Source organism: Rattus rattus, chromosome X, assembly GCF_011064425.1.
Source record: "Rattus rattus isolate New Zealand chromosome X, Rrattus_CSIRO_v1, whole genome shotgun sequence".
NCBI lineage: Eukaryota > Metazoa > Chordata > Mammalia > Rodentia > Muridae > Rattus > Rattus rattus.
The window spans coordinates 110,482,145-110,505,030 of record NC_046172.1 but is presented as its reverse complement, the minus strand read 5'-3'; the positions used below and the strand labels follow the sequence as shown (position 1 = coordinate 110,505,030).

At 40.4% G+C, this 22,886-nt stretch overlaps 1 protein-coding gene across 2 annotated transcripts in view; it reads left to right on the top strand.

Annotated features, from left to right (window-relative positions):
• Ocrl (OCRL inositol polyphosphate-5-phosphatase) overlaps window positions 1-22,886 on the top strand; it is a 68,651-nt gene that overhangs the window by 5,222 nt on the left and 40,543 nt on the right. For both annotated transcript variants that reach the window (XM_032890489.1, XM_032890488.1), the window contains exons 4-13: window positions 1,935-1,973; window positions 12,851-12,961; window positions 13,376-13,462; window positions 14,035-14,152; window positions 14,239-14,400; window positions 15,833-15,934; window positions 17,283-17,397; window positions 19,278-19,394; window positions 19,528-19,715; window positions 21,578-21,689. In XM_032890489.1, coding sequence (XP_032746380.1) covers window positions 1,935-1,973; window positions 12,851-12,961; window positions 13,376-13,462; window positions 14,035-14,152; window positions 14,239-14,400; window positions 15,833-15,934; window positions 17,283-17,397; window positions 19,278-19,394; window positions 19,528-19,715; window positions 21,578-21,689 — 1,151 coding nt within the window. The remainder of the gene's footprint in view (window positions 1-1,934; window positions 1,974-12,850; window positions 12,962-13,375; window positions 13,463-14,034; window positions 14,153-14,238; window positions 14,401-15,832; window positions 15,935-17,282; window positions 17,398-19,277; window positions 19,395-19,527; window positions 19,716-21,577; window positions 21,690-22,886) is intronic.

Sequence of the window (22,886 nt, the reverse complement as noted above, 5' to 3'; positions counted from 1 at the left end):
TGGGGAAAGAGCAGGAGGAAGAGGAGGGGGCATATTGAAATGCCTACAAGGAATAGTGTCTATAGGATATGGATCAGCAAGTCAGCTATTGAGTCTCCCCTGTGTGGGAGAGAGATACTAAACAAGGCGCCCAGTGCCATAGTAGGTTACTGCACTCAGTGACTTTGCAAGTGGAAGGCTTCCACAAAAGAGCCAAAGGCTTTGCTGTTCTAGCATGTATTTCTAATTTGCTACTACGTTTCGGGTCTCACTTCTATTGTTTTTAATAAGAAGGAGATGGCCAGTTGCTAGACTGCAGTGGAAAACAAGTACACCATCGTTTCCGCCATGACAAATTGAAATGTTATGCCCTTGAGTTTTCACTTCCTTTCCATTTCCTGACTTGCGTATCTATTTGGAAAGCTAATCACTCAGAGTTTCCTGGAGCTAAAGAGTACCACAGCAGAGCAGTGGATATAGACTGTGTTCACAGCCCAGTTACTTCACCCTGCAGTGGATAGTAGTGAGACTCCATTCTGCTAGTAGACGACGACGACGTAGTGCCTTACTCCTTATTTCTTTTGTACCTGACTAATAGAACCTGTGGTAGAATCTCATGTGGTGAGGGAGCAAGAGAAGGGTGCAACTTCCCATCTCATCAACAGAGATCCTGGTGATTCCAGCACAGAATCAAGAGTCAGACGTTAGGCTGTGCTCAAATCTGGGGAAGTCGGAAAGGAAAAGATAGGTTGAGTTGAGATACTTGGGGCAGAAAAAAAAAAAAGGAAGTCCAGGAAGACCAATGTGAAAAAAAAAAAAAGAGAACTCTAAGCTTGCAAACTGCTTTGTGCTGTCTTCTGTCTTCTCTTTTTTCCATTGACACATAACATTTGTATGTATTAAGGAGTACAGTGTACCAATTTGAAACATGTAATGATCCAGTTGAGATAATAACATTTCTTTGTATTGGGAGCCATCAAACTCATCTAGTTCTTTTAAGATCTGTAAATGGGTGATATACCTTAGTTACCCTGCTATGCAGAAAAACACTAGAAACGTAGTCCTCCTAGCTAACGGTACTTAACTATCCATTCCTCCCCTCCCCCTCCATCCCTTTACCTACTACTTCCTACTAGTCTCTGGTGCTTATTTTCACTCTACTTCTCTGAGCTTCCACATGTGAGAACATGCAATATTTGTCCTTCCGCGATTGATTTATTTCACTCAGCATAGTGTTCTCCAGTTCCATGCATACGGCCAGCAGGACCTGATTTCTTTCTTCTTGTCCTTCAGTAGTACTCCTCTGTGTATTCTATACTATATCGTCTTTATTCATCGTCATCACTTCAGTTGGCGACTCTCATGAATAGTGCTCCAATTAAGATGGAGCTTCATGCTGGATATGAAACCTCTCAGACCCACAGGCATTCACTGAAGCCTAAGAGCAAAGAACTTAAGTATACTCCACTCTTAGGGCAAAAGTACAGATCAGGAGATCATTGACAAACTTTCAGAGACTGTATCTGAGTTGAAAGATAAGTCAGTGAGAATAAGTCTGCTTGGAGGCTTTTACTCACTTCCCTGGCTTTCTAAGATCTGAAGAACACAGAGAGCTAAGCTTTCCTTCACGTGCATGAACGTATCATGTTCCCTACTATTAAGTCACCATCCCTTGCTTTTCTTTGAGGAGCCCCACTTGGGTCCTTGATCGGTTTCTTTCTCTTCCTGTTTGTTGTTGTTGTTGATGATGTTGTTTTGTTTTATTTTGTTTTTAAGTTGAATTGCACATACTCTTTATAGCCTGGGGCTTTTAAAATCCTTTTCTTAAAAAAGCGTGCCAAACAAAAACAAAGGATTCTTTAATGAGATCTAAGACTCATCGTTATGAAATACTGTTTCTGTGGTAATGAGTGATTTTCTCCTCTGTGATTCTGTTGTGTTTTTCCTCCTTTCAGAAGCAGAAGAAACTCTTTTGATTGATATTGCTTCAAACAGTGAGTATCTTTCAGAATGGAGCTGGTTTTCATTCTACAAATATTGACTTTATTAATACTTTACATTTAAGAGACTTTCAGGGCTGTATCGTGTATTTTGCCATCTCATCCCAAAGTCACCATTTTTCTTAGAGCAGCCCTAAAAATTATCCCAAATCTCTCAAAGCCATTCCAGCTGAGCCTAAGGAAACACAGGTGGCTGCTAAGAACCTCTCCAAACCTGAGTGTGATAAGCTTTGCCGAGGAGCTGGAAACTACTTGAAGCTGCAAACATTGTCTATGCCAATCATTTCGTTGCTGTAGGACGGATTAATACGAAGAACTAGGAAAATGCTTAAAGTGCTTGAGGTTTATGGGTCATTTGTTTCTATATTAGTTTGTGTGTGTGTGTGTGTGTGTGTGTGTGTGTGTGTGTGTGTGTGTGTGTGTGTATGCAGACAAGCATGTGCATTCATGAATGAGTGTCCATGTATATGTGTGTCCATGTACATGTGTGTACTACAATAGGTAGTATTTTTAGGCGGAGTGCACCTTTGGTAGCTCATCAATTAGGCTATGCTGGCTGGCCAGTAAACACCAAGAAATCTATCTACCTATTTCTGCTTCCTCAACTCAGATTACAAGTGTGTACCGCTTCCAGCTTTTTTACATAGGTTCTGAAGGTAAACTCAGGTCCTCCTGTTTAAATGCCAAGCACTTCACTGACTAAGCTATCTACAGACATATTAGGGTTTTTAAAATTTGTATACGTAATGTATATGAATATATATTTAAAATAAAAATATAATTACATTCTTTTCCTCCTTCCCTATCCTGCCACCTCAGCCCCTCTAAAGGTCACTCCTTCCCAGCTTCCTTCATGTCCCCCCCTCAAATGGATAGCCTCTTTTTTAATCATTATTGTTATATATTAGTGTACATGCATGTATGCATAAATATATAAATACAGCCTACTGAAGGTTTCAGTTTGTGTGTATATGGTTTCAGAGCTGAGCACTTTCTATTGGATAATGTATTAGAGGTTCATCTCCCACCAGAGGCAGATTCTCCCTCTCTCAATACTCACTATTTGCCTATTCTGTGGTTGTTGTTGTTGTTGTTGTTGTTGTTGTTGTTGTTGCTGCTGCTGCTGCTGCTGCTATTGCTGTTGCTGTTGTTAACAGTATACAAAGTAATAGGTTCCATCGTGGCCTCTTCCAGCATATCTTTTTTTTTTTTTGATTCTCGTCCCACACCAGCCTACCTCCTTCCTTCTGACCCCCTTCTTCTCACTGTTCCACCTTCTGCCTACATGTCGCATAGTTCTTTTACCCTGATTTCCCTCCCCTCAGCCTTCCCTTAAGCTATCTTTTCTTCTCTCATTTTCCCTTTCCTACTCTTATGACCTGTACCCCCCTTCACATATATATACACACACATTCACCCATATACACATTAAAATGTAGGCTCTGCATATGAGAAGAAAACATGCAGCATTTGCCTTTCCATATCTGAGATACTTTGCTAACAGTGTCATTATAATTTCCAGTTACACCCATTTTCTTGCAAGTGTCACGATTCTGTTTATCTCTGTGGCTGAATAAATGTTATCTTTCGACTATTATATTCTAGAGTCTACTCCCACCTTGTTTTTATGTTTTTGTGTGAATTAACAATGTTTTCATCTATTCCTTACATTATTTTGAAAGGCACAGACTCCATTAAATTGCTTGTTCTTTTATTTCTTTTCTTTTTTGAAATAATTTGTGCCCTACTTAAGCCCTGTTCCCTCAAGGCTTCCATTCATCAGAGGGAACATGGTCTTCTTTTTGCTGTTTCCGTCCTTTTTTTTTTATGCGTTTAATGCAAATCACTGACTTTCTGTGCAAGACGTTCTTTGTTTATCATCGAATTGTACTGTTCTCTGGAGAGGAGAAAATGGGCACTTGATTGCTACTGCGGCTACTGTGTGGTTGCTATGGAAAGTGTATCTGACCATACAAATCTAAATCAAATGGTTTACCTTATCTCTTGCTTGAATCCTTGGATAAGCAGAACCTGCCATTTAGCTTGGGGCTACAGGTTGCATATAATTTTGTTTGGACACGGTCTCTGCCCTTGGCACTATTAATGTGTACTAAATGGTTTTCTGGTTTGGGTGTATTTTTCCTCTCTTAATCATAGAATATGGAAATCTTAATGACTGCTCCTAAACTGTTATGTAAACCTAGCTGCTAATTCTGTTGCAGGTAGCTAAGAGAGAAAATAACTTAGAATCTGTGTTGTTTTGTACTTAGACAAAAGACAGAACCAGCAGCAGGCTGGAGACATGGTTAGGTTGATTTGATAGAGTATTTGCCTCGCATCCAAAAAGCCATGGTTCCATCTCCAGCACTCTATAAACTGGGTGTGGGAGCACACATCGGTAACCTCAGTGCAGTGCAGGCAGAAAGATCAGGAATTCAGGTCTATCCTTACGTTACACAGTGTGTTCCAAGCTAGCCTGGGCTATATAACGTACCCCCTGTCTCCAAACATGTTTCTGTTTTTGTTTTAAGGAACATAGGGTCAGGGAGAAATCTCCGTGAGTAAAAGCACTCGTTGCACAAGACTGACAACAATCTGAAATCTAGAAAACAGTACCCTTTATTAATGGGCAAGACTGATTTTAATATAAATATATATTGTCTAGATACTAGTGGTGAACATCTTGAAAGTAGTTTTCCTAGTTCTAAAGTTAATGCATCTTAATTATGTATAATTGTGACAGAAAGTCTTGAAGTATCAAATTAAAATTATTACGTAGAATGGGAGAGATGGCTTAGCAATTATGAACAAGTATTGCACTTGCAGAGGACCCAACTTCGTGTTCCAGCATCTGATTCAGATGGTGCACAACTGCCTATATACCTCCAGCTCCAGGGGACCCAACACCCTCTTCTGGACTCTGCAGACACCTGCACTCTTGTGCATGTATGTTCATGCACACACGTGTATGCATGCACATACACAAATACAGTCTTTGAAATTTAGCATATAATCTTGAGGTTATACTGTAGCTAACATTTATATGTATTTCCTATTGTGTTAGTTTGTATTTCATATCATTGGAGTCCTTCTACATAGATTTTGTGGGAGGGTTAGAAGGCCAAGAATTGAACCCAGAGGCCTGGTACCTGGCAAACATCTGCACTACAGCTGAGGTATATCCCTACTGCTTTTTTTTATAGTTTTTATCATAGATTTTCACTTAGCACTTTACCATGACATTTCCCCTATGACATTTAAAATGATTTTAAACATAATTTTGTGGTTGTTGTTTGAGACAGGGTTCTATCTCTCACAGGCTAGCCTCAAACTCTCTATGTAGCCAAAGATGACATTGAACACTTGATCCTCCCTCTACCCCCCTGGTGCTGGGATTGTTTTGTTCCACCATTTTGTTCCACAATGCCTGTTTGTTCAAACATTATTTTTAATAACCAGTATTTCACCATAGCTATTTTGTCATAGTGTTAGTTTCTTTGTAAAATTATCTTGAGGGAACATAATGCAAGTCTTTATTTCCTATCTTACAGTTCTCAGTAAAATTTTGTAGTTTCTTTTATACATCAAAATTTTAGGTTGAGAATTTCATGGTGGATGTGATTTGCTACTAGTGTGAAATTTTTTTCTGTTATCTTCTGCTTACTTACTACTATCATATAGAACAACTAATAAATCTTGGATATTTTACCCAGTCACTTTACTTATTTTTAATATTTTTGCTATATTTTCCGACTTTGGCAGATCTACAGCCTTAATTATCTTCAAATAACTATTCTGCCTTGTTTCTAATAGCTAAAGCCATTGGCTTTGTTTCAGTTCTTACTGTACCAATGAGAATTTGAGGACCAATATTAAATGATGGTATTAATCCTTATGTGGCTGTGGGTTTCACTGGGGATGCTTCAACTGTATTTCCCAGTTAAAGACATATTTCTCTGATGAATTGCTGATTCTTAAAAAAATAATAAATTCTATTTAAACCAGACATGGCATGTGCCTGTAGTAGTCTGAATAACTGGCAGACTTAGGCAAGATGATTGTGAATTCAAGGCCAGGGCTATAACAAGTTCAAGACCAGCCTGAGCCACATAGCAAGACTATGTCACAGACAAAAAGAACAAAACCACAAAAAAACTAAGTTTTTGCTGTTTCTTGAAAATGTACACATATACTGAATTTTATTAATTTTTCTCCATTTTTCATAGAAATGAATTTATTTTCCTTTTTCTTTCTTTTATCTCTTTATGACCTTTAGATGAACTCTGTTATGCTGATTTTTAAATAGTACCTACATAGTTTATTCATTATTCTGCAAATATTTGTTGAGTGCCTTCTATTTGTCAGACCTGATGGTAAATCCTACCGAATCAACAGAGCACAGCAGAGATAAGATTCCTGCTTCCGCTTTCCTTTTTCCTTCCGTGCTTTTTGTTGCCAGAGCCACAGACATGCCTATAATTGATAAGTGTGTTCCATAAACATCTGAATACATTTTGAATACTGTGCACTGTGCTAAGCTCTAAAAATGCAAGAGAAAGCAACACACTCTTGGTGGATCATGTATTTTAATGGACAAAAGTGACCTTTAGAAGGATTAGATGCTTACATAAATGTGGATTTAATAAATACTAACAAGAAAAAGTGCAAAGAGTTTACATGAGGGGGTCACTAAATTAGGCAGTGTACTCGGGCAAGGCATTTCCAAAGAAGAGACATTTATATTGGGAACAGAGGGCCTAAGACACAGGCAACAACTGAAGAAAAACGAATATTCCAGAAAAAGGGGGTTATGAGACTCCAAACTTAGAAGTACCCTGGCAGTTTCTGGGAAATAAAAGGCCTTGAGCACTGAGACAAGAGAGGCTCTGAAATCTTGTAAGCCACAGTGTTGAATCTGCATTTTTAGACTTTAAAATGAGAAGTGGAGGATTTTTATGCTGATATAGCATCATTTGCCTGGAAGCAGAAAGACTACTTACGAGGCTGCTTTGGTGGTTTATGCTAGAGTATGGTTGTGAGAGAAATGGAGAAAAGTGAGCAGATTTGATAAAGGAAGCTGGAGGTAAGGCCAAGAAGAATCAGCTTGGGTGGGAGGGATGGGAGGAAGAGAAATATCAAGGATGAAGACAAGGTTCCCAAGGAACGCAGATGATGATACCATTTGCATAAAAATCTTGAAGATGGGCTGAATTTCCCTGAGGGGACCATCAAGAATTCATGTTTTAAAATATAGTTTATTGTTTGTGGATACATTTTTATCATTTTACTTACTGCTGAGCATGGAGTCATCCACTGCAGAGTAACTGACCTATCAGAAGCTACACCCTTAGGGAAAACTGACTGTCTCTCCCCTTGAAGCCACCAGCTGTCCATAGCTCCTCAGTAATAGGAGACTCATGAACCCCTTTACACTTGATGCTAAAATGTTGACTGGCTGATTATTATAGGTCCTCTGCACATAGCCACAGTCGTAGTGAATGCAGTTTTGGTCCTGTTTGAGACTTCTTTGAGACAGTTGTGTGTGGATGACAAATTGGCAGCCAAAAAAATATGCCACTCAGGAGTAAAGCTAATTCACTAGCATGTGAATGATACCCAAACCATGAGAGATGATGCCATTGTGTTGAGAGCTCCGTTGTTTCACACAGTGGTGTCTAATGCATATACCTGATTACATGAATTAGAAGTAAAATTCACAATTCAGTGGCTCCATTTCAGTAATCACATTTCAAGAGCTCACTAGCCAGACACTGGGCAGCCCAGTTACAGAGTGTGCTCAGCATCACAGAAAACTCAAGACAGTGCTATATGGAATGAGAAAATAATTTTGGATAATTCAATGAATTCTGGGGTTGGTTGGTTTGTTTGTTGCTGTTGTTTGGGTTTTGGTTTTTTATTTGTTTGGGGTTTTTTTGTTTTTTTTTGTTGTTGTTGTTTTTTTTTTGTTGTTGTTGTTGTTACATATAGGAGAAGCCACTACAAAAAATAGAAAAAAACAAAAACAAAAACTAGGCATGGTGGCACACAGCCAAAGAACAACCTCAGTTTGGAGAGGGGTTCTGAGGAAGGAATGTTTGGGAGCTGTGGAAGAAACAACTCGAAGTCATTTTTTGGGTACAAGATGACAACAGTGTTAATAACAGAATGTCCAATGTCTGGGATCCACTCACCATCTTCTGGGCTCTTCCAAAGGGCTTGGGTCACTTCTCCAGCTCTGTCCTCTGTAGCCCACACAGCTTGTCTTCTACTAGGGCAGGCTCCACTCCACAGCTGCCGATGTTCTTAGTAGTCATCCCAGGTACTGGCAGCTCCAAAATTCTACAGTTTTCTGCTGCATCTGGACTGCACTTCATCAGTAGCACTTCCTGACTTCTCACAGTGTCAAGCCTTCAGCTGCTCTCCTTGACCCCTTCATGCCTTCAAAACCACTTCCTGGGTAACTCTTACACTGCCAAGTTCGGCTGCCAGCACAAGGTACAACCTTGGCTGCCTCTGGAACACAGCTTCTGTGTGTTGACTCTGAGGAAACACTTCCTGAGAGATTTCCTCTCAATAATGCTCGTCTTAATCACTGCTGAATGCTCGGCTCCAGCTGACCAGCATTGAATATCCCAGCCAAGGAAAGGTTTCATTTTTGTAGTTTTGGTTATCTTTGTAATCATAGCTGATTCTTCAGCCTCCACCAATCAGAAACACAGAAATGTAATCAAAAATAACAAATAGCCCCCTAGAGGTTTTAAGTTTCCCTCTGAAACTCCATAAGCCACGCCTCCATCTTCTGCACTGCTCTCTTAGCTTCTAAGCTCCCTCAGAGCAGCCCATTGAGCTCTCAGCTTTCCTAGTTTAAAGTTTCAAAATCCTTTCAAAATCCTCCCCCCAAACATGATCAGCTCTGTCCACACAGCAATACCTACTACATTGATACCAACATGCTTAGTTAGGGTCATCTTGCCACAATGAAACACAAACCCAGAAAGCGTGAGGAAAAAGGGTTGGTTTGGCCTCCTTCCTCATCGCCGCAGTCCATCACTGAATGAAATTGGGACAGGAACTCAAAGAGAGCAGGAACCTGAAGGCAGGAGCTGACACAGAGGCCATGGAGGGGTGCTGCTTACGGACTAGCTCCCTATGGCTTGCTCAGTCTGGTTATAGAACCCAGCACCACCAGCCCAAGTGGCACCGCCTACAGTGGGCTGGGCCCTCCTGCATCAGTCACTAGTTAAGAAAATGCTTTACAGGTTTGCCTACAGCCCGATCTTTTTGGAGGCATTTTCTCAATTGAGGTTATGTCAAGTCAACATCTCGGACCATAGAACTAGCACAATATGTATGTGTACTTGTGTGCTTCTTTCCTCTGGTTGCTCCGGTGGAAGTATGGAGAAGGCAATTAGTTGGACTATTGTGGGTTGGAGTTTAGCCAAATAGATGCTGTGGGAGACCAGAGGTAAGACAATTGTGGATTTCTGCAACAGACAATGATGATGACATCTGTTTGAGAAAAAGGGAAGTGAAAGCAAGAAGGGTTCCAGGTATAGCAAATGAGGGGATTAATGGGGCTAAGGTTCCACAAGGTCAAAAACAATTACAGAAAAGATAAGGAACCAGTGACTAATAGTCACGGTGAGATGTTTGATTTATGTTGCATGTTAGGGGATGGTGCTTCTGTGGTGGAAAATCTAGGATATTCTTGAGGGAGTCACCACAGGGTGAGGGCAATGGGGGCTGAATGCCAAATGGGAAGGCCATTGGGTGAAGAGGTGAAGGTTCTAACTGGATTTTTGTGTCAGTTTTAAGCAAGACTGAATAATGGCAGGCAATTGAGTGGAAGTAAAGTCTTATGTAGCAGGCATTGGATTCTGAATTCCGAGGTTTGTAGAGAGTGGTGGTCTTGTAGAGGAAGAAGGAGAAGGTGGTATAGCCCAGTGAATGGGCCTCAGGAGAAAGCAGTTTCCAGACAGAGATGGAGAGGGAGTCGTCATAGGTGGTATTTAAGCCAGGCATGATAGTGCTTGTCTATAGTCTCAGGTACATGAGAAACTGAGGCAAGGGCATCACTTGAGACCAGGAATTAAAATCCAATCTGGGGAAGACGTAATCTGCTTGGACACTAGTCAGTTCCAAGTTGCGTTTGCCTCCGATTTATAATGTAATTATATGTTGGACTCCCTAGGAAGTATTTTTCTTAAATAAGCAGTGGAGTTAGGTGTGGTGGCAGGTGCCTATAACTCCAGCACTTAGGAGCCTGAGGCAGGATCAGTGTTCTGAAAGGAGCCTGGGCTACATAGTGAGACATTTCTGGAATTCCTCCCCAGATAGTCTGTGTTTATTGTCCTGAGGTGGGGTGCACTATCAGTATGCCCTACTTTTGGGGCTGGAGAGGTGGCTTAGTTGGTAAAATGCTCTTTTGTCCAAGCATGAGGACAAGTTTGGTCCCTAGAACCCATGTTTGAAAGAAAAAAAAGGTAGTGGTAAGCATATGGATAATTCCTCATTGTGGAGACAGAGGCAGGTCGATTCCTGAGGCTCACTGGTCAGCTACCCTATACTTCCCTACAGGTCAGTGAAAGACCCTGTGTATTTTTAAAAAAACCCAAGTGGATGGATCCTGAGGCCTAACAAGAGACCAGCCTCTGTCCTCCACCCATGCATGCACATATGTGTAGGCACACACACATGCACACAAATGGAACTTATATTAATGCGTAATGAAGCCATGGTTAGAACTACCAAGGGATATAAAGCATGTCAGGTGGAGTGAAAGATGTTGGAATGCTTGCTGCCCACAGAGGGCTGAGAGTTGGGCCAGGGTGGAAGAAAGGGGAAAAGAAGACTGGGTGGTGGAATAATTTGTATTTTTGAGCAACATTTAAGAAAGCACCCAATGATAACTTGCTAGCAATTTCTGGAATCTTCTGGCCGTTAAATAGAAGTATTTTATGTTTGCTAAAGTATATTCAAGAATCATAGAAAAGAGAGGAAATATCCTTGTACTAAATTTGTATCAGATGGAGATGGCTTTGTCTCACCTATTTTGATTATAACTGACATGAGAAAGTGAGGCATCGGATCCTAAAGCTTTCCCAAGTATGTTTAATGCTGCTCCAAACTAACACTTGTCTCCCTGCCTTCATTCTCGTCTCTACAGTGGATCCCCTATTAAGTAACTTAGCTCTAGTCTTTTTGTTGTCTTTCATTTTTCTCCATTTTCTCCATTTTTATTATTCTGACCAGTAACCTTATTTTTTTTAAAAAAAAAAAGTGTTCTATAAAGATGGAAACAAAAGAGATAGAAAAAAGAAAAAATTAATCAAAATTCAGAACTAGATTATCAACATAAACTAGGATTTTTAATTCTATTTCCCCTTCTTTAGTATTTATAAGTGTAAAAGTGTCCCGTTCCACAGCCATTTATTAAATGCCTTCTAGCTCTGAAGTCTGCTGTCACTGTCACCAGGAGATTGACCAGCTAACCCAGGACTTTCTCCATCCTGATATAAAAAGTCTTGAATCATACATGGAAAGCCCCTCAACCTCTGACAGCCATTGGCTACTCTAGACTGTAGAGAGCATTGGGTAATGTGTATATGTGTCTCGTCCGTCCCTTGACTGAGCTTATAATTTGAGGAACACAGGAAAAGCAGTATATATAATCAACCAACTACAATAAGTATATAAATAAATACATAGGTTTCTTGGATCATAAAGTCTAAGTAGTTGAGTCAGATGATAATTTTAGGGCATCAGAAAATAGGAGAGAATGTGTTGAACTCTTAAAAAGGCTAAGCCTGGGGCTAGAGAGATGCCTTAGCTGTTCTTCCAGAGAACCTGGCTTCAATTCCCAGACCCTCATAGTAGCTCCAGTTCTAGAGGGACCCAATGCCTCTTTTGGCCACCAGGTGTACCGGGCACACATGTGGTGCACAGACATATATGCAGGCAAAAGCACCTATACATATAAAATAAAAAGAATATTTTAATAATTGAAGAACTCTAAACCCTTGATAAATTTGCTTTGCTTTTTAAAAGGTATTAGTATTTTGAATGTGTATAGGTGTTTGCTTGCATTATGTATATGCACCATATACATGCTTAGTGCCCATGAGGCCAGAAGAGGGCATTGGATACCTGAGAACTGGAGTTAAAATTCCAGTCATCTGCATCAAGTGTTCTCAACTGCTGAGCCATCTCTCCAGCCCCAATGACCCGCCCTAGTACATTTGCTTCTAATTCTCTTCTTTCTCAATTGACTGTTCTTAAACCAACCAACTCTAGGATAGATTTACAAGATTATTCAAGATACCTGGTATTTTTCACTTGTGTTAATAAGGTATAGGTATGTCTTCTCAGAACACATCAAGCCAATCCCACTTTTTAAAAGTTAACTTGTATATTTAATTTACTCTGAACCTGGCCATGTGACTTGCTATAGTACACCTTCATGCTTTAGAATATTATGCAATCCGAACTTAAATGGTAGGAATTTCCAGTGTGGGGATAGAAAGAGGGTGATATGTGAATTTATCTTTTGCTAGAGCTTAGAAATCCCTCTGTTGACATCTGAGAGGCTGGGACATAGGAAGCTATGATTTAGTGTTTAGTGTATTGTAGTCTGCTCATAGATACAGTTCATCAGCAGTGAGTACTCTTCCTGTAGGGTTTCTTCTCTGCCTCCTCCCCTCCAGCACTACTGGAGCCCCTGCTCTTCAGCATGTGCTCCGTATGACAGGTCTGGACTATTTGTAATCTGGCCCTCCTTCTTACCAGAAACTTTGAGAATAGTATCCCAATAAGGTATTAATAAAGCATTGTATCCCATAGCTAGGGATCTGTGGGTTTCATTCTTTTTAAAGGTGGCTGCAAAATTCGGGTACAGGGAGACTGGACCAGAGAGCGCCACTTTGAAATTCCTGATGAAGAACGCTGTTTGAAGTTCCTCTCAGAGGTCCTTGCTGCTCAGGAAGGTAACTCAAAATTCAACAATTTCCTTCCCACAATTTCAATGGGAGTAAAATGCTCACATGCTGATTCAGAAGCAGGTAGCCATTAGCAAAGCGCCACCTCATCCCCCCACCCCCACACCCTCCCCCTTGAGCTCTGATAGCTCTTTTTTTTTCTTCAGGAATGAACCCAGGGATAGATTAAGGAACAAGTCTTAAAAGGATAAACTCAATGGCATGGCATGTAGTTTACTGCAGCCTGCAGTCCCCCTCCTTCTGCCCAGAATGACTCAGAGCTGTTGGTATTTCCTTAGTGTCTTCTATTCCTTTTCAGAATCCTGCTGACTATGCATTCAAGGACTCTGAATAAATGGATAGCTATGGGTTGTAGTTTAGTGATGGTCTTCCCAGTTTCTGACCTAAATCTTGTCTTTCCAGCTCAGTCACAGCTTCTTGTTCCAGAACAAAAAGACTCATCTAACTGGTACCAGAAATTAGACACTAAGGATAAACCTGCTTATTCAGGTATCGGAAAGACTCTTCATCTCTGGGTGCTATGACCATTTTTGAGCCAGTAGACAGTATTAGTTCAGAGGAATTGGTCGTGTGGGGTAACCATTGACTCCATGGCCATACACAAATGCTTGCTTCCTGGTTTGCTCTGTGGTGTGGTAGCTCTTTCTGACAAGTACAGACTTCACAGCCAGGCAACCTAGGCTTGAATGCCAAGTCTGAAACTTACTAATTATGTCATGTTGTTTGAGTAACTCACCTCTCAGCTTCTGTTTCCTTCTCTACAATGTAGAAAAAATGTTAATGGTACCTACCTGATGACGTTGTTGAAATGTAAGGAAGGCAAGTGATATATAATCCCCTCTATAAATGTTGCCTTGTGTTATTCAGGTTCCAGATCGGTATAACTTTCTTACAGTTAGTATGTCAGTACTTCTGGGATGAATGAGTCTTACCCTAATATAAATGATTCCTACACCTTTGATACCTTGATTCAATCATAAGCAAATAAAAACCTCCCCTACCCTGGCTATGTTGGACGGTCTCTTTATCTTCACTTTTTCTTTGGGTCTTGTGTCCTTCAGGGCTGCTTGGATTTGAAGATAATTTTTCATCTATGAATTTAGATAAAAAAATGAATACACACAATCCCCACACAGGGATTCATCGGGAACCACCCCCTCCACCTTCTTCAAATAGAATGTGAGTCCTCTGTTGAACATACTTCCCCCTCTAAGAGGCTTACATTTTAGCCAATTTGACTTTTGAATCCATGGTTTCTTTTCTAGGCTTCCACGGGAAAAGGAAGCTTCAAACAAAGAACAGCCCAAAGTGACCAATACCATGCGGAAGCTGTTTGCACCAAACAGCCAGTCTGGCCAGCGGGAGGGTCTTATCAAACACATCCTTGCAAAGCGAGAGAAAGAGTATGTCAACATCCAGTCTTTCAGGTTTGTCTGTTGTCTACTCACTGAGGTTAACCTTTTAGGCACAACCGTCCTGACTTGTAACAATGTTAGCTTCGTTAAGAACGAAAGCACTCTATACAGAAGTGATTATCTGACTCGGGCTCCTGTCTCTGCTTGCTTAAAAACATAAATATCTAAAATCATGCATAAGCTATAGCTTCCCTTCAGTTTCCTAACTGCTAATGATATGATGTCTACTAATATTTCTATCCATGCTTAGAGCAATAAGTCAAACTTATATATAATGGGAAAAGTCATATATAATGGGAAAATGGCCTGTAATACCTTCGATAAATAAGTATTTGTCTCATCTGGCCAACTCAAGCTTGTCCAGCCAGTACTGAAAAATTAAAGTCTACCACTACTACATATATAAATTTACTGCTTTGATAAATCAACTAAAATCTACCCCAATCCTCTGGACAGTCTGTCCTGAATTCTTTTCTATTAGTTTTCCTTTCACCTTTGCTCATTAATATCCCCTTTCTGGACCCTGATATACTTGGTAGAAAGGGGAGGTGATGAGGCATGGCATGTATCCCCAGTGTGCTATTCCTGGACAGAATGTCCCATCTAATCCAAGATACCCATATGGTATTCTGCCATGCATCACTTCCTCGAATTCAAACACAACTGCACTTCCTCAAGTTCTACACACTGCTCGTGTCTCATCCCTTCTGCTTTCCCGCTTCATCCATTATCTGCCTCATCAATATTCCCCACAGTCGTCCTCATGATCCTTGAGAAGTGAGGGGTTTTTGTTGTTGTTTAGCTATAGCTCCTTACAGAAGAGCTAGCCGCATGAGACCATGTCTTCTAGCACCAAGATACCTCTTTCCCACCCTAACCTGAAGCTCTCCCCTAATGAATTTGGATGGAGTATAATTGAAAGGAAATTTGGCAAAAACAGTTGTGTTTGTTTAAAACATAGACCTAGTTCCTTTTAGTTGATTTGCTCGTTGTAAAATGGAGAAAAAATAAACTCATGCCTTTATACTATATGTTCAAGAGTTCTTTTTTATTAATCATTTTATTCATTTACATTTCAAATTATATCCCCCTTCCCAGTTATCCCTCTACCAATCCCCCCTTCCCATCCCTTCTCACCCTCCTCCCCTTTCCCTCAATGAGGGTGCTCCTCCACCCATTCACCTATTCCTACCTCACCGCTCTAGCATCCCCACTGGGGCATCAAGCATCCCTCCCCTCCCATTGATGTCAGATAAGTCCATCCTCTGCTACATATGTATCTGGAGTCCTGGCTTCCAAGAGTTCTTTTGTTAGGTATCTGGCAAAACACTTTTAAAAGTTATGTTAATCAAAATACCCATTCATAAAAGTGATAAAAGCAACATTGTGTTTGTTTCAACTTGATCTTTGTTTTGAATTATCTTTTTTGCTGTAATGTTATTAGATTTTTTGTTGGAACTTGGAATGTGAATGGCCAGTCTCCAGACAGCAGCTTAGAACCTTGGCTGAACTGTGATCCAAATCCTCCTGATATTTACTGCATTGGGTAAAGAGCGCTTCTGGACCTTCCTTTTCCTATATTTGGTGTTACCATAACATGACTGTGGCCTCCCTCTTATCTGTGTGTGTGTTTGTGTGTGTACACATGTTGGTGTGTGCATGTGACCCCACAGGTTATCAGGTGCCTTGGTCAATCACTCTCCATCTTATTTCCTTTCCATTTTTTAATTCTTTAAACATTTCACTTATATATATAATTAATTTTAGTTGTTTGCACCCCTTAAGTTACCTTCTTCTCAAAAAACTCCCTCCTACACTCATGTCTTCTTTATATGTACAACCCACTGTGTTTAGTTGGAGTTTCTTTTGTGAACATGGATGGGATGTTATTTACTAGAGCAACTCATCGGTGGCTTTCCCACCAAAGAAAGTGATACCCCTTCCACCAGCAACCATTAACTGCCCATTATCCCTTAAAAAGGGGTAGGGCCTCATGGGCCCCTCCCCCATTCATGATGAAATGGTGACGGGCCCAATCTATGCAGGACTTAGTCAGACAACCACAGCTGTACTGAGTTGAGGGGAACCATGGTGATGTCATCCACGTGATGTCCTTTTGCTGTACATGTCCCCATCTTCTGACTCTTACATACTTGCCACACCCTCTTTCCAGTGTCCCTGAGCCTTGGATTGTGTGATGTAAATGTCCCATAGTGGCAGAGCCCTCTGCCATCATGAATTCTTAGCACTTCAGCGAGTTATGATTCCCTCCTGTAGCTGCCACCTACTTCTATGATAAAAGCTTTATCTACCTTATTTTTTTAGATGGGGTCTCTCACTGAACCAGGAGTTTGCCTAGAGATAGCTCCTCCCCTCGCTTCCTCCCCAGTGTGGGCATTACAGACACATGCCTGCACAGACAGCTTCTCTGCATGGATGCTGAGGTTTGAACTCACGTCCTCACACTTGTACAGCAAGCACTTTACTGACTGGGACATTTCCCCAGCCTTGAGCTTCATATTTTTTCTAAAGCTTGATTGATAAAAGAAATCTTGCTGTGCACTATATGTGAGGGTTAATTTGTGGGTCAAAAGAAAACATGAATGAAACCCTTAACAGGGAACCACTCATCGTAGAAACGGATGAGATCAATTCTCAAAGTGATTATTCAAAGGTTGTAAAAGACAAGTTTCACTATGAGAGTTTTGATATTGTTCAGTTTTTGTATAACCTATGAATGTACTGGTGGGGATTCTCTAGAAAATCTATGTGCCTTTTGTAAAATTTATCTCATACTCTTTTTTTTCTTTACTCTAATGTCTCAGCAAATGGGAAAGGATGTAGCTAAGGAAAGTTGTGGCTGTGTATAGTGCCTGCATCTCTTTTCCCCTCAGATTCCAAGAGCTGGACTTGAGCACAGAAGCCTTTTTCTACTTTGAGTCTGTAAAAGAGCAAGAATGGGCCATGGCTGTGGAAAGGGGTCTGCCTTCGAAGGCCAAGTATAAAAAGGTAAGCTGTGCTGGGTTCTCGCTTTCAGCAGATGATTAAGTAGAACTCACTGGGAGTCATCCATTAACTGAACCTCTTCCAAAAGGTTTAAATAATTGACTTCTTCCCCGTATGAAATACTGCATGCGCCATATGAGACTAATCTACTGGAGTTACTTCTGAGAAAAAATTCGTAAGCTTTCTGATCATACATTTTCATCATTTAGTTTTTTAGAATAAATCAATATATTGCTTTTACATTAATAATCCAAATAGTTACATATAAGCTAACTGATCTGTCTGTGTAAAAATATATAAGATTGTCCTCCAACATGGCCAGAATGAAATGCCTACAAGAAGAGCAGTATGAAGTATATGGGGCGCAGAGAGGATGCTTTCAATTCAGAACAAGAATAGCAGTATTGTGGGATTTAAGCACATTCTGAACTTCTTTGTCAGTCAAGAATTGACTTGAGCAAAGTGGTCCAATTTGTTAGTCTTTAGAAGATATCTGCTAGGAGCATTTAGCTACTAGGAGTTATGTTCATCTTAAGACTACTCTCAGGCCCTGGGTTCGGTCCCCAGCTCCGGAGGAAAAAAAAAAAAAAAGAACCAAAAAAAAAAAAAAAAAGTACTGTCTGAGCCAGTATCCGTCACAGGCAGTGGGTGTTCTGGCAGCAGCTTCATCGTGCACCCATCATATTTAAGCTCTTATTCCTCTCTTACCCCTCTTGCTCTTTGTTCTCTGCTCTTGTTCCCTTCCCCACCCTACCCCCTCCACATGCCCGTGGCCGGCCTTCTTTCCTCTCTTCTTTTACTCTTCTCTCATTAAACCTCTCCACGTGGAAAAAAAAAAGACTACTGTCCTACCCCATATGAACAACAATGCCAAGCAACCAGAGCTTCCAGGGACTAAGCCACTACCCAAAGACTATACATGGACTGACCCTGGACTCTGACCTCATAGGTAGCAATGAATATCCTAGTAAGAGCACCAGTGGAAGGGGAAGCCCTGGGTCCTGCTTAAGACTGAACCCCAGTGAACAGGATTGTTGGGGGGAGGGCGGTAATGGGGGGAGGATGGGGAGGGGAACACCCATAAAGAAGGGGAGGGGAGGGATTAGGGGGATGTTGCTCGGAAACCAGGAAAGGGAATAACAATTGAAATGTAAATAAGAAATACCCAAGTTAATAAAGATGGAGGGGGGAAAAAAGGAAGAAAACAAATAACTCTAACCAATAAAAAGAAAGGAAAAAGAAAAAACACAGCATGGCATTTTCTATGGTGCTTGTTGAACCATTAAAATTCAGTCTTGATCATGTAAATTAAGTGTGGATCTGTGAAGAACTGTGTAATTTGGATAGAGCTGGATTATTTGTATTTCTGATTTGGAAGAGAAAAAGACTACTGTCCCAAACTCAAACAAAATCATCTATGGTTTTGAACAGGTTATGTAGTGACCATTTGAACTTTTAATATGCTCTCAATGGGCTACAGAGTGATGGGTATGGCTCAGTGGGAGATAGCTGCATGACATGCTCAGCATTCTCCATTTGACCCTCAGCACTGATAAATAGAAGCAGAGAGACAGAGGCTTACACAGAGAGAGGCAGACAGACACAGAAAGACAAGACACATACACTCACAGAGAGACAGAGAAAGAGAGAGAGAAACAGACTTATGCACTGTCCCTCAAGGCTTTTAACTCTTATTAATCAAAGCCAGACTAGAGCTTCCACAGAGAATCTTAGTTTCCAATTTATGGGGTCTGATTGGAAATTAGATGATGCAGATCTAGATTTGAACATTAGTAATCATCTCGTTGGACATCCTAGGAAGTTAGCTATGTAGCAGAGAGTGATGCTTATTTTAGCCCTTAGTAACTCTCTGGAATTCATAGGTTCAACTGGTCCGCCTTGTGGGGATGATGCTTCTCGTATTTGCCAAAAAAGATCAGTGTCAATATATCCGAGATATTGCTACAGAAACAGTCGGAACAGGAATCATGGGGAAAATGGTGAGTTCCTTTGGCAGTTAATTTGACAATCACTTATATCTATGCAAAATTCAATTGCTGCTCGTGTTAATTAACTTTATATATATATTATATATATATATATATATATATATATATTTACTTTGTCTAACAGGGAAACAAAGGTGGAGTAGCTATAAGATTTGTGTTCCACAACACCACTTTCTGCATTGTCAATTCCCACCTGGCTGCCCACGTGGAAGAGTTTGAACGAAGGAACCAGGATTATAAAGACATCTGTGCGAGAATGAGCTTTTCAGTCCCCAATCAGACTCTCCCACAAGTGAACATCATGAAGCATGAGTAAGCAGTTACCTCTCTGTGGCCTTTGGACAAGGCTAGAACAGCGATTAAATAGGGTAAAAAGCTATAGAGCTATGAAGAGTGAGAGATTACCATTTGGGGATTTGGGTCACAAAGAAGAGAAAGTTATTTAGAAATAACAGTTCATTGAGGCAGAGAAATAAGGTTTGGCACTGGGAGAAAAAAGGGTTTATATTAGTGTAGGTTCTAAAAATAACACTGAAGAAATCTGCAAATTAGAGTCATCGTTTTAATTCAAATAAAAATGTTCACTGTAAGTATAATAACAAAAGATAAAATGAATATATATGATTTTAAATCCTTTATTTATCTTCTGTTCTCTCCAGCCAGTCCCTCTCTCCAAAGGAGACTGTCTTTGGGTGTCGTTTGGGTGTGAACCTTTCTAGAGCTGTGCTGTCTGATATGATAGCCAGCATCTGGCTGTTGGGTATTTGAAAGTCATTAGTCAAACTGAGAGATATGTAAGCAAAAGCTATATTGGATTTTGAAGGTTGAAAGGGGAAAATGTGGGAAACCTTAATTTGCAAAATATGAATCACACATTAATGATTTGGATGTATTGGGCTAAATAAAATTTACTTTTATATTTTAAGTGCATCTAGTAGAAACATTAAAAGGATATGGAGACATGTATGTATCATTTCACTGAACAGTGAAAATCTTCTAGACTTTTCTCCATACATATACAGACATACATACTTGTTGTATGAGAACATATTACCCTATTTATCTCTTTCCAACTCTGTGTCCACATATCTACATTATTCTTTTTAATGGTTGTGGTGATTAAAAAGAGGGGTGGCAATGATGGGTCTGTAAAAACCGAGAGTTGATACGGACAGAAGTAGAGGGCCATTGAAGAATGGGTTGGGTGGGGATAGAAGTGGATATTGGTCTTTGAAGTTCTGAGAGGATGATATGGAAGACACAGTGTGAGGTGACAATTATAGTAAATCAAAAGATAATTTAGGAGTATTCGAAGTAGTGATTATTCGCAGAATTAAGAAAAGAATGGGTACAATGGTGGTGTTTGAGTGAGCCCGTGTTGTCACAAAAACTGGAATCACAGAGTTCTCTTTCATGGGGGCAGAGTCAAGGTCTTGAAATACATGACCATGAAGACCCCAGTGATTCTCGTTAATTTATTCCCCAAGAATCAAAACCTTTCCTGTTGCCTTTGAGAACTTGCAGTGACTTAGAAGGGACCCATTTTGATGTGGTCATTTCAGTGTCTTCTCAGCATATCTCAAGTACTCGTGCTGGGACTGAGGACTTAGGTCCAGTTTCCTTCTTTCTGACAATTTGAACTTTAGGTCTTGAACAGCTATTGTCAGGCTGGCTACAGTGGAGATCTAGGATTTAATTTTCCTGGTGGGCTCTGTCAGTCATTCCCACCATGCAAACCCTAACAGAGAGGCTACAAAAACCTCAGGGCTCTGGGAAGCAAAATGCATTAAGATTCTCTTCGCCTGGAGATCTGGCAGGCAGCCAGACAAAATTCTGAAGCTAATCCAGCAAATAAACTGCATGCTTCTCAGTCCATTAACTCCTTGGCTTCCAAATCCCATATGTATACTGTAGTCCCCCATTTTCATTTGGTTTTATGTGGCGGTGCCTATTTTCCCAGATATTTTATAATCTCTTGTCTTTCTTAGGCCTTGGCAGTACTTGCCCCTAAAGAATTAATTACAGTTTTAAGTCCCTTGTCAGTGATAAATAGATCCTTAAAAGTAATCTACCCATTTTCTTCTCTCTCGATTCCCCGTCTGATTGACTTTAATCTTAATTACTGCTAGTCTAATCTATTTCTAGTCTGTACTAATCTATTTCTTGGTCCTCAGTGTTGTCATTTGGTTGGGAGACTTGAACTACAGACTTTGCATGCCTGATGCCAATGAGGTGAAAAGTCTTATTAATAAAAATGAGCTTCAGAAGCTGTTGAAATTCGACCAGGTAAGTGAAGTAAGAGTGGCAGAGATTGGTAGGATTAGGAGATCAACACATGGTAGGCATGGTCTATGCTAGGAAGCAGTGGCAGGTTCGTACTGTCTTGTAAGATATTGTGGCTGGGGATATATAGCTTTGGAGTGCCTTGATTAGGTGCTAAGATTAAATGGAGATAATGTTGGTGACAAAAAGCAAATGTAAGCTTTATTTAGTAAGTCATTATCAGCAGAAATTTTAGAGATCTGTAACCATGGGCTGGAGAATGGGTGAAGTTAGCTAGAGAATACTTCCTAGAGAAACGGGCCTTCCGTTGGGCTAATATAGTTTAGCAAATGGGATGGAGAAAATTGTTCTATGATGGCTTGGCAGGCTGGACAACAGCTTGGAGATAAAAGAGGGAAAGAGGTCCTGTAAGAGAGACTAGAAAACTGGCATAAGTTTGTTTGGAATGAATGGCACATGCTATAATCTAAGAGGAACTGATTGATGGCATTAACTGCTATTCAGCTGTTGATCTTAAACCCAGTGTAAAGGGCTGAGAATGTGGCTCCTTGGATATAGTCATTCATTGCTGCACAAACATCAAGACTTGAGTTAGGATCCTAGGATCCCATGTAAAAGCCAAACTCAGTAGCCTATGTCCGTAACCTGAGCTCTGGGGCATGCAGGCAGGGGTAGTCAAGGACTTAACCACCCTCGTGAGCTCCTTGTTCAATGAGAGGGCCTGTCTCAAAATATAAGGTAGAGACATGATTGAAGAAAACATCCTGATATCACCCTCTGATATCTGCACATTCCCACATGGACACCTACTCACATATACACAAAGAAGAACAACAAAACTGAAAAACCATCAGTTATGTAGCGCTGCATGCAAGAAACAAGTGTCTATGTATATAAGCCACTATGTTGGTATGTGAACCTGGTAAATGAGTTGAATTTTTATTTTCATACATTTATCTTTTCTTTCTGTGCTAGAGTGTCACTATAAAGCCTATTCCAGATTAGAACTAGCAATAGTCTAGAGCTGGCCTTGAATTTATGGGCCTCCTGCCATTGCTTTCTAAATGCTGGCACTGCTAGTAGGTGTTAACACACCTTGATCATAAAAATCATTGTACTGGCCAATAAAAATGAATGTTCCTTCATGTCCTTTCATATTGAGTTAATACATAGTAATTGCACACAGTCATTGTGTTTCTT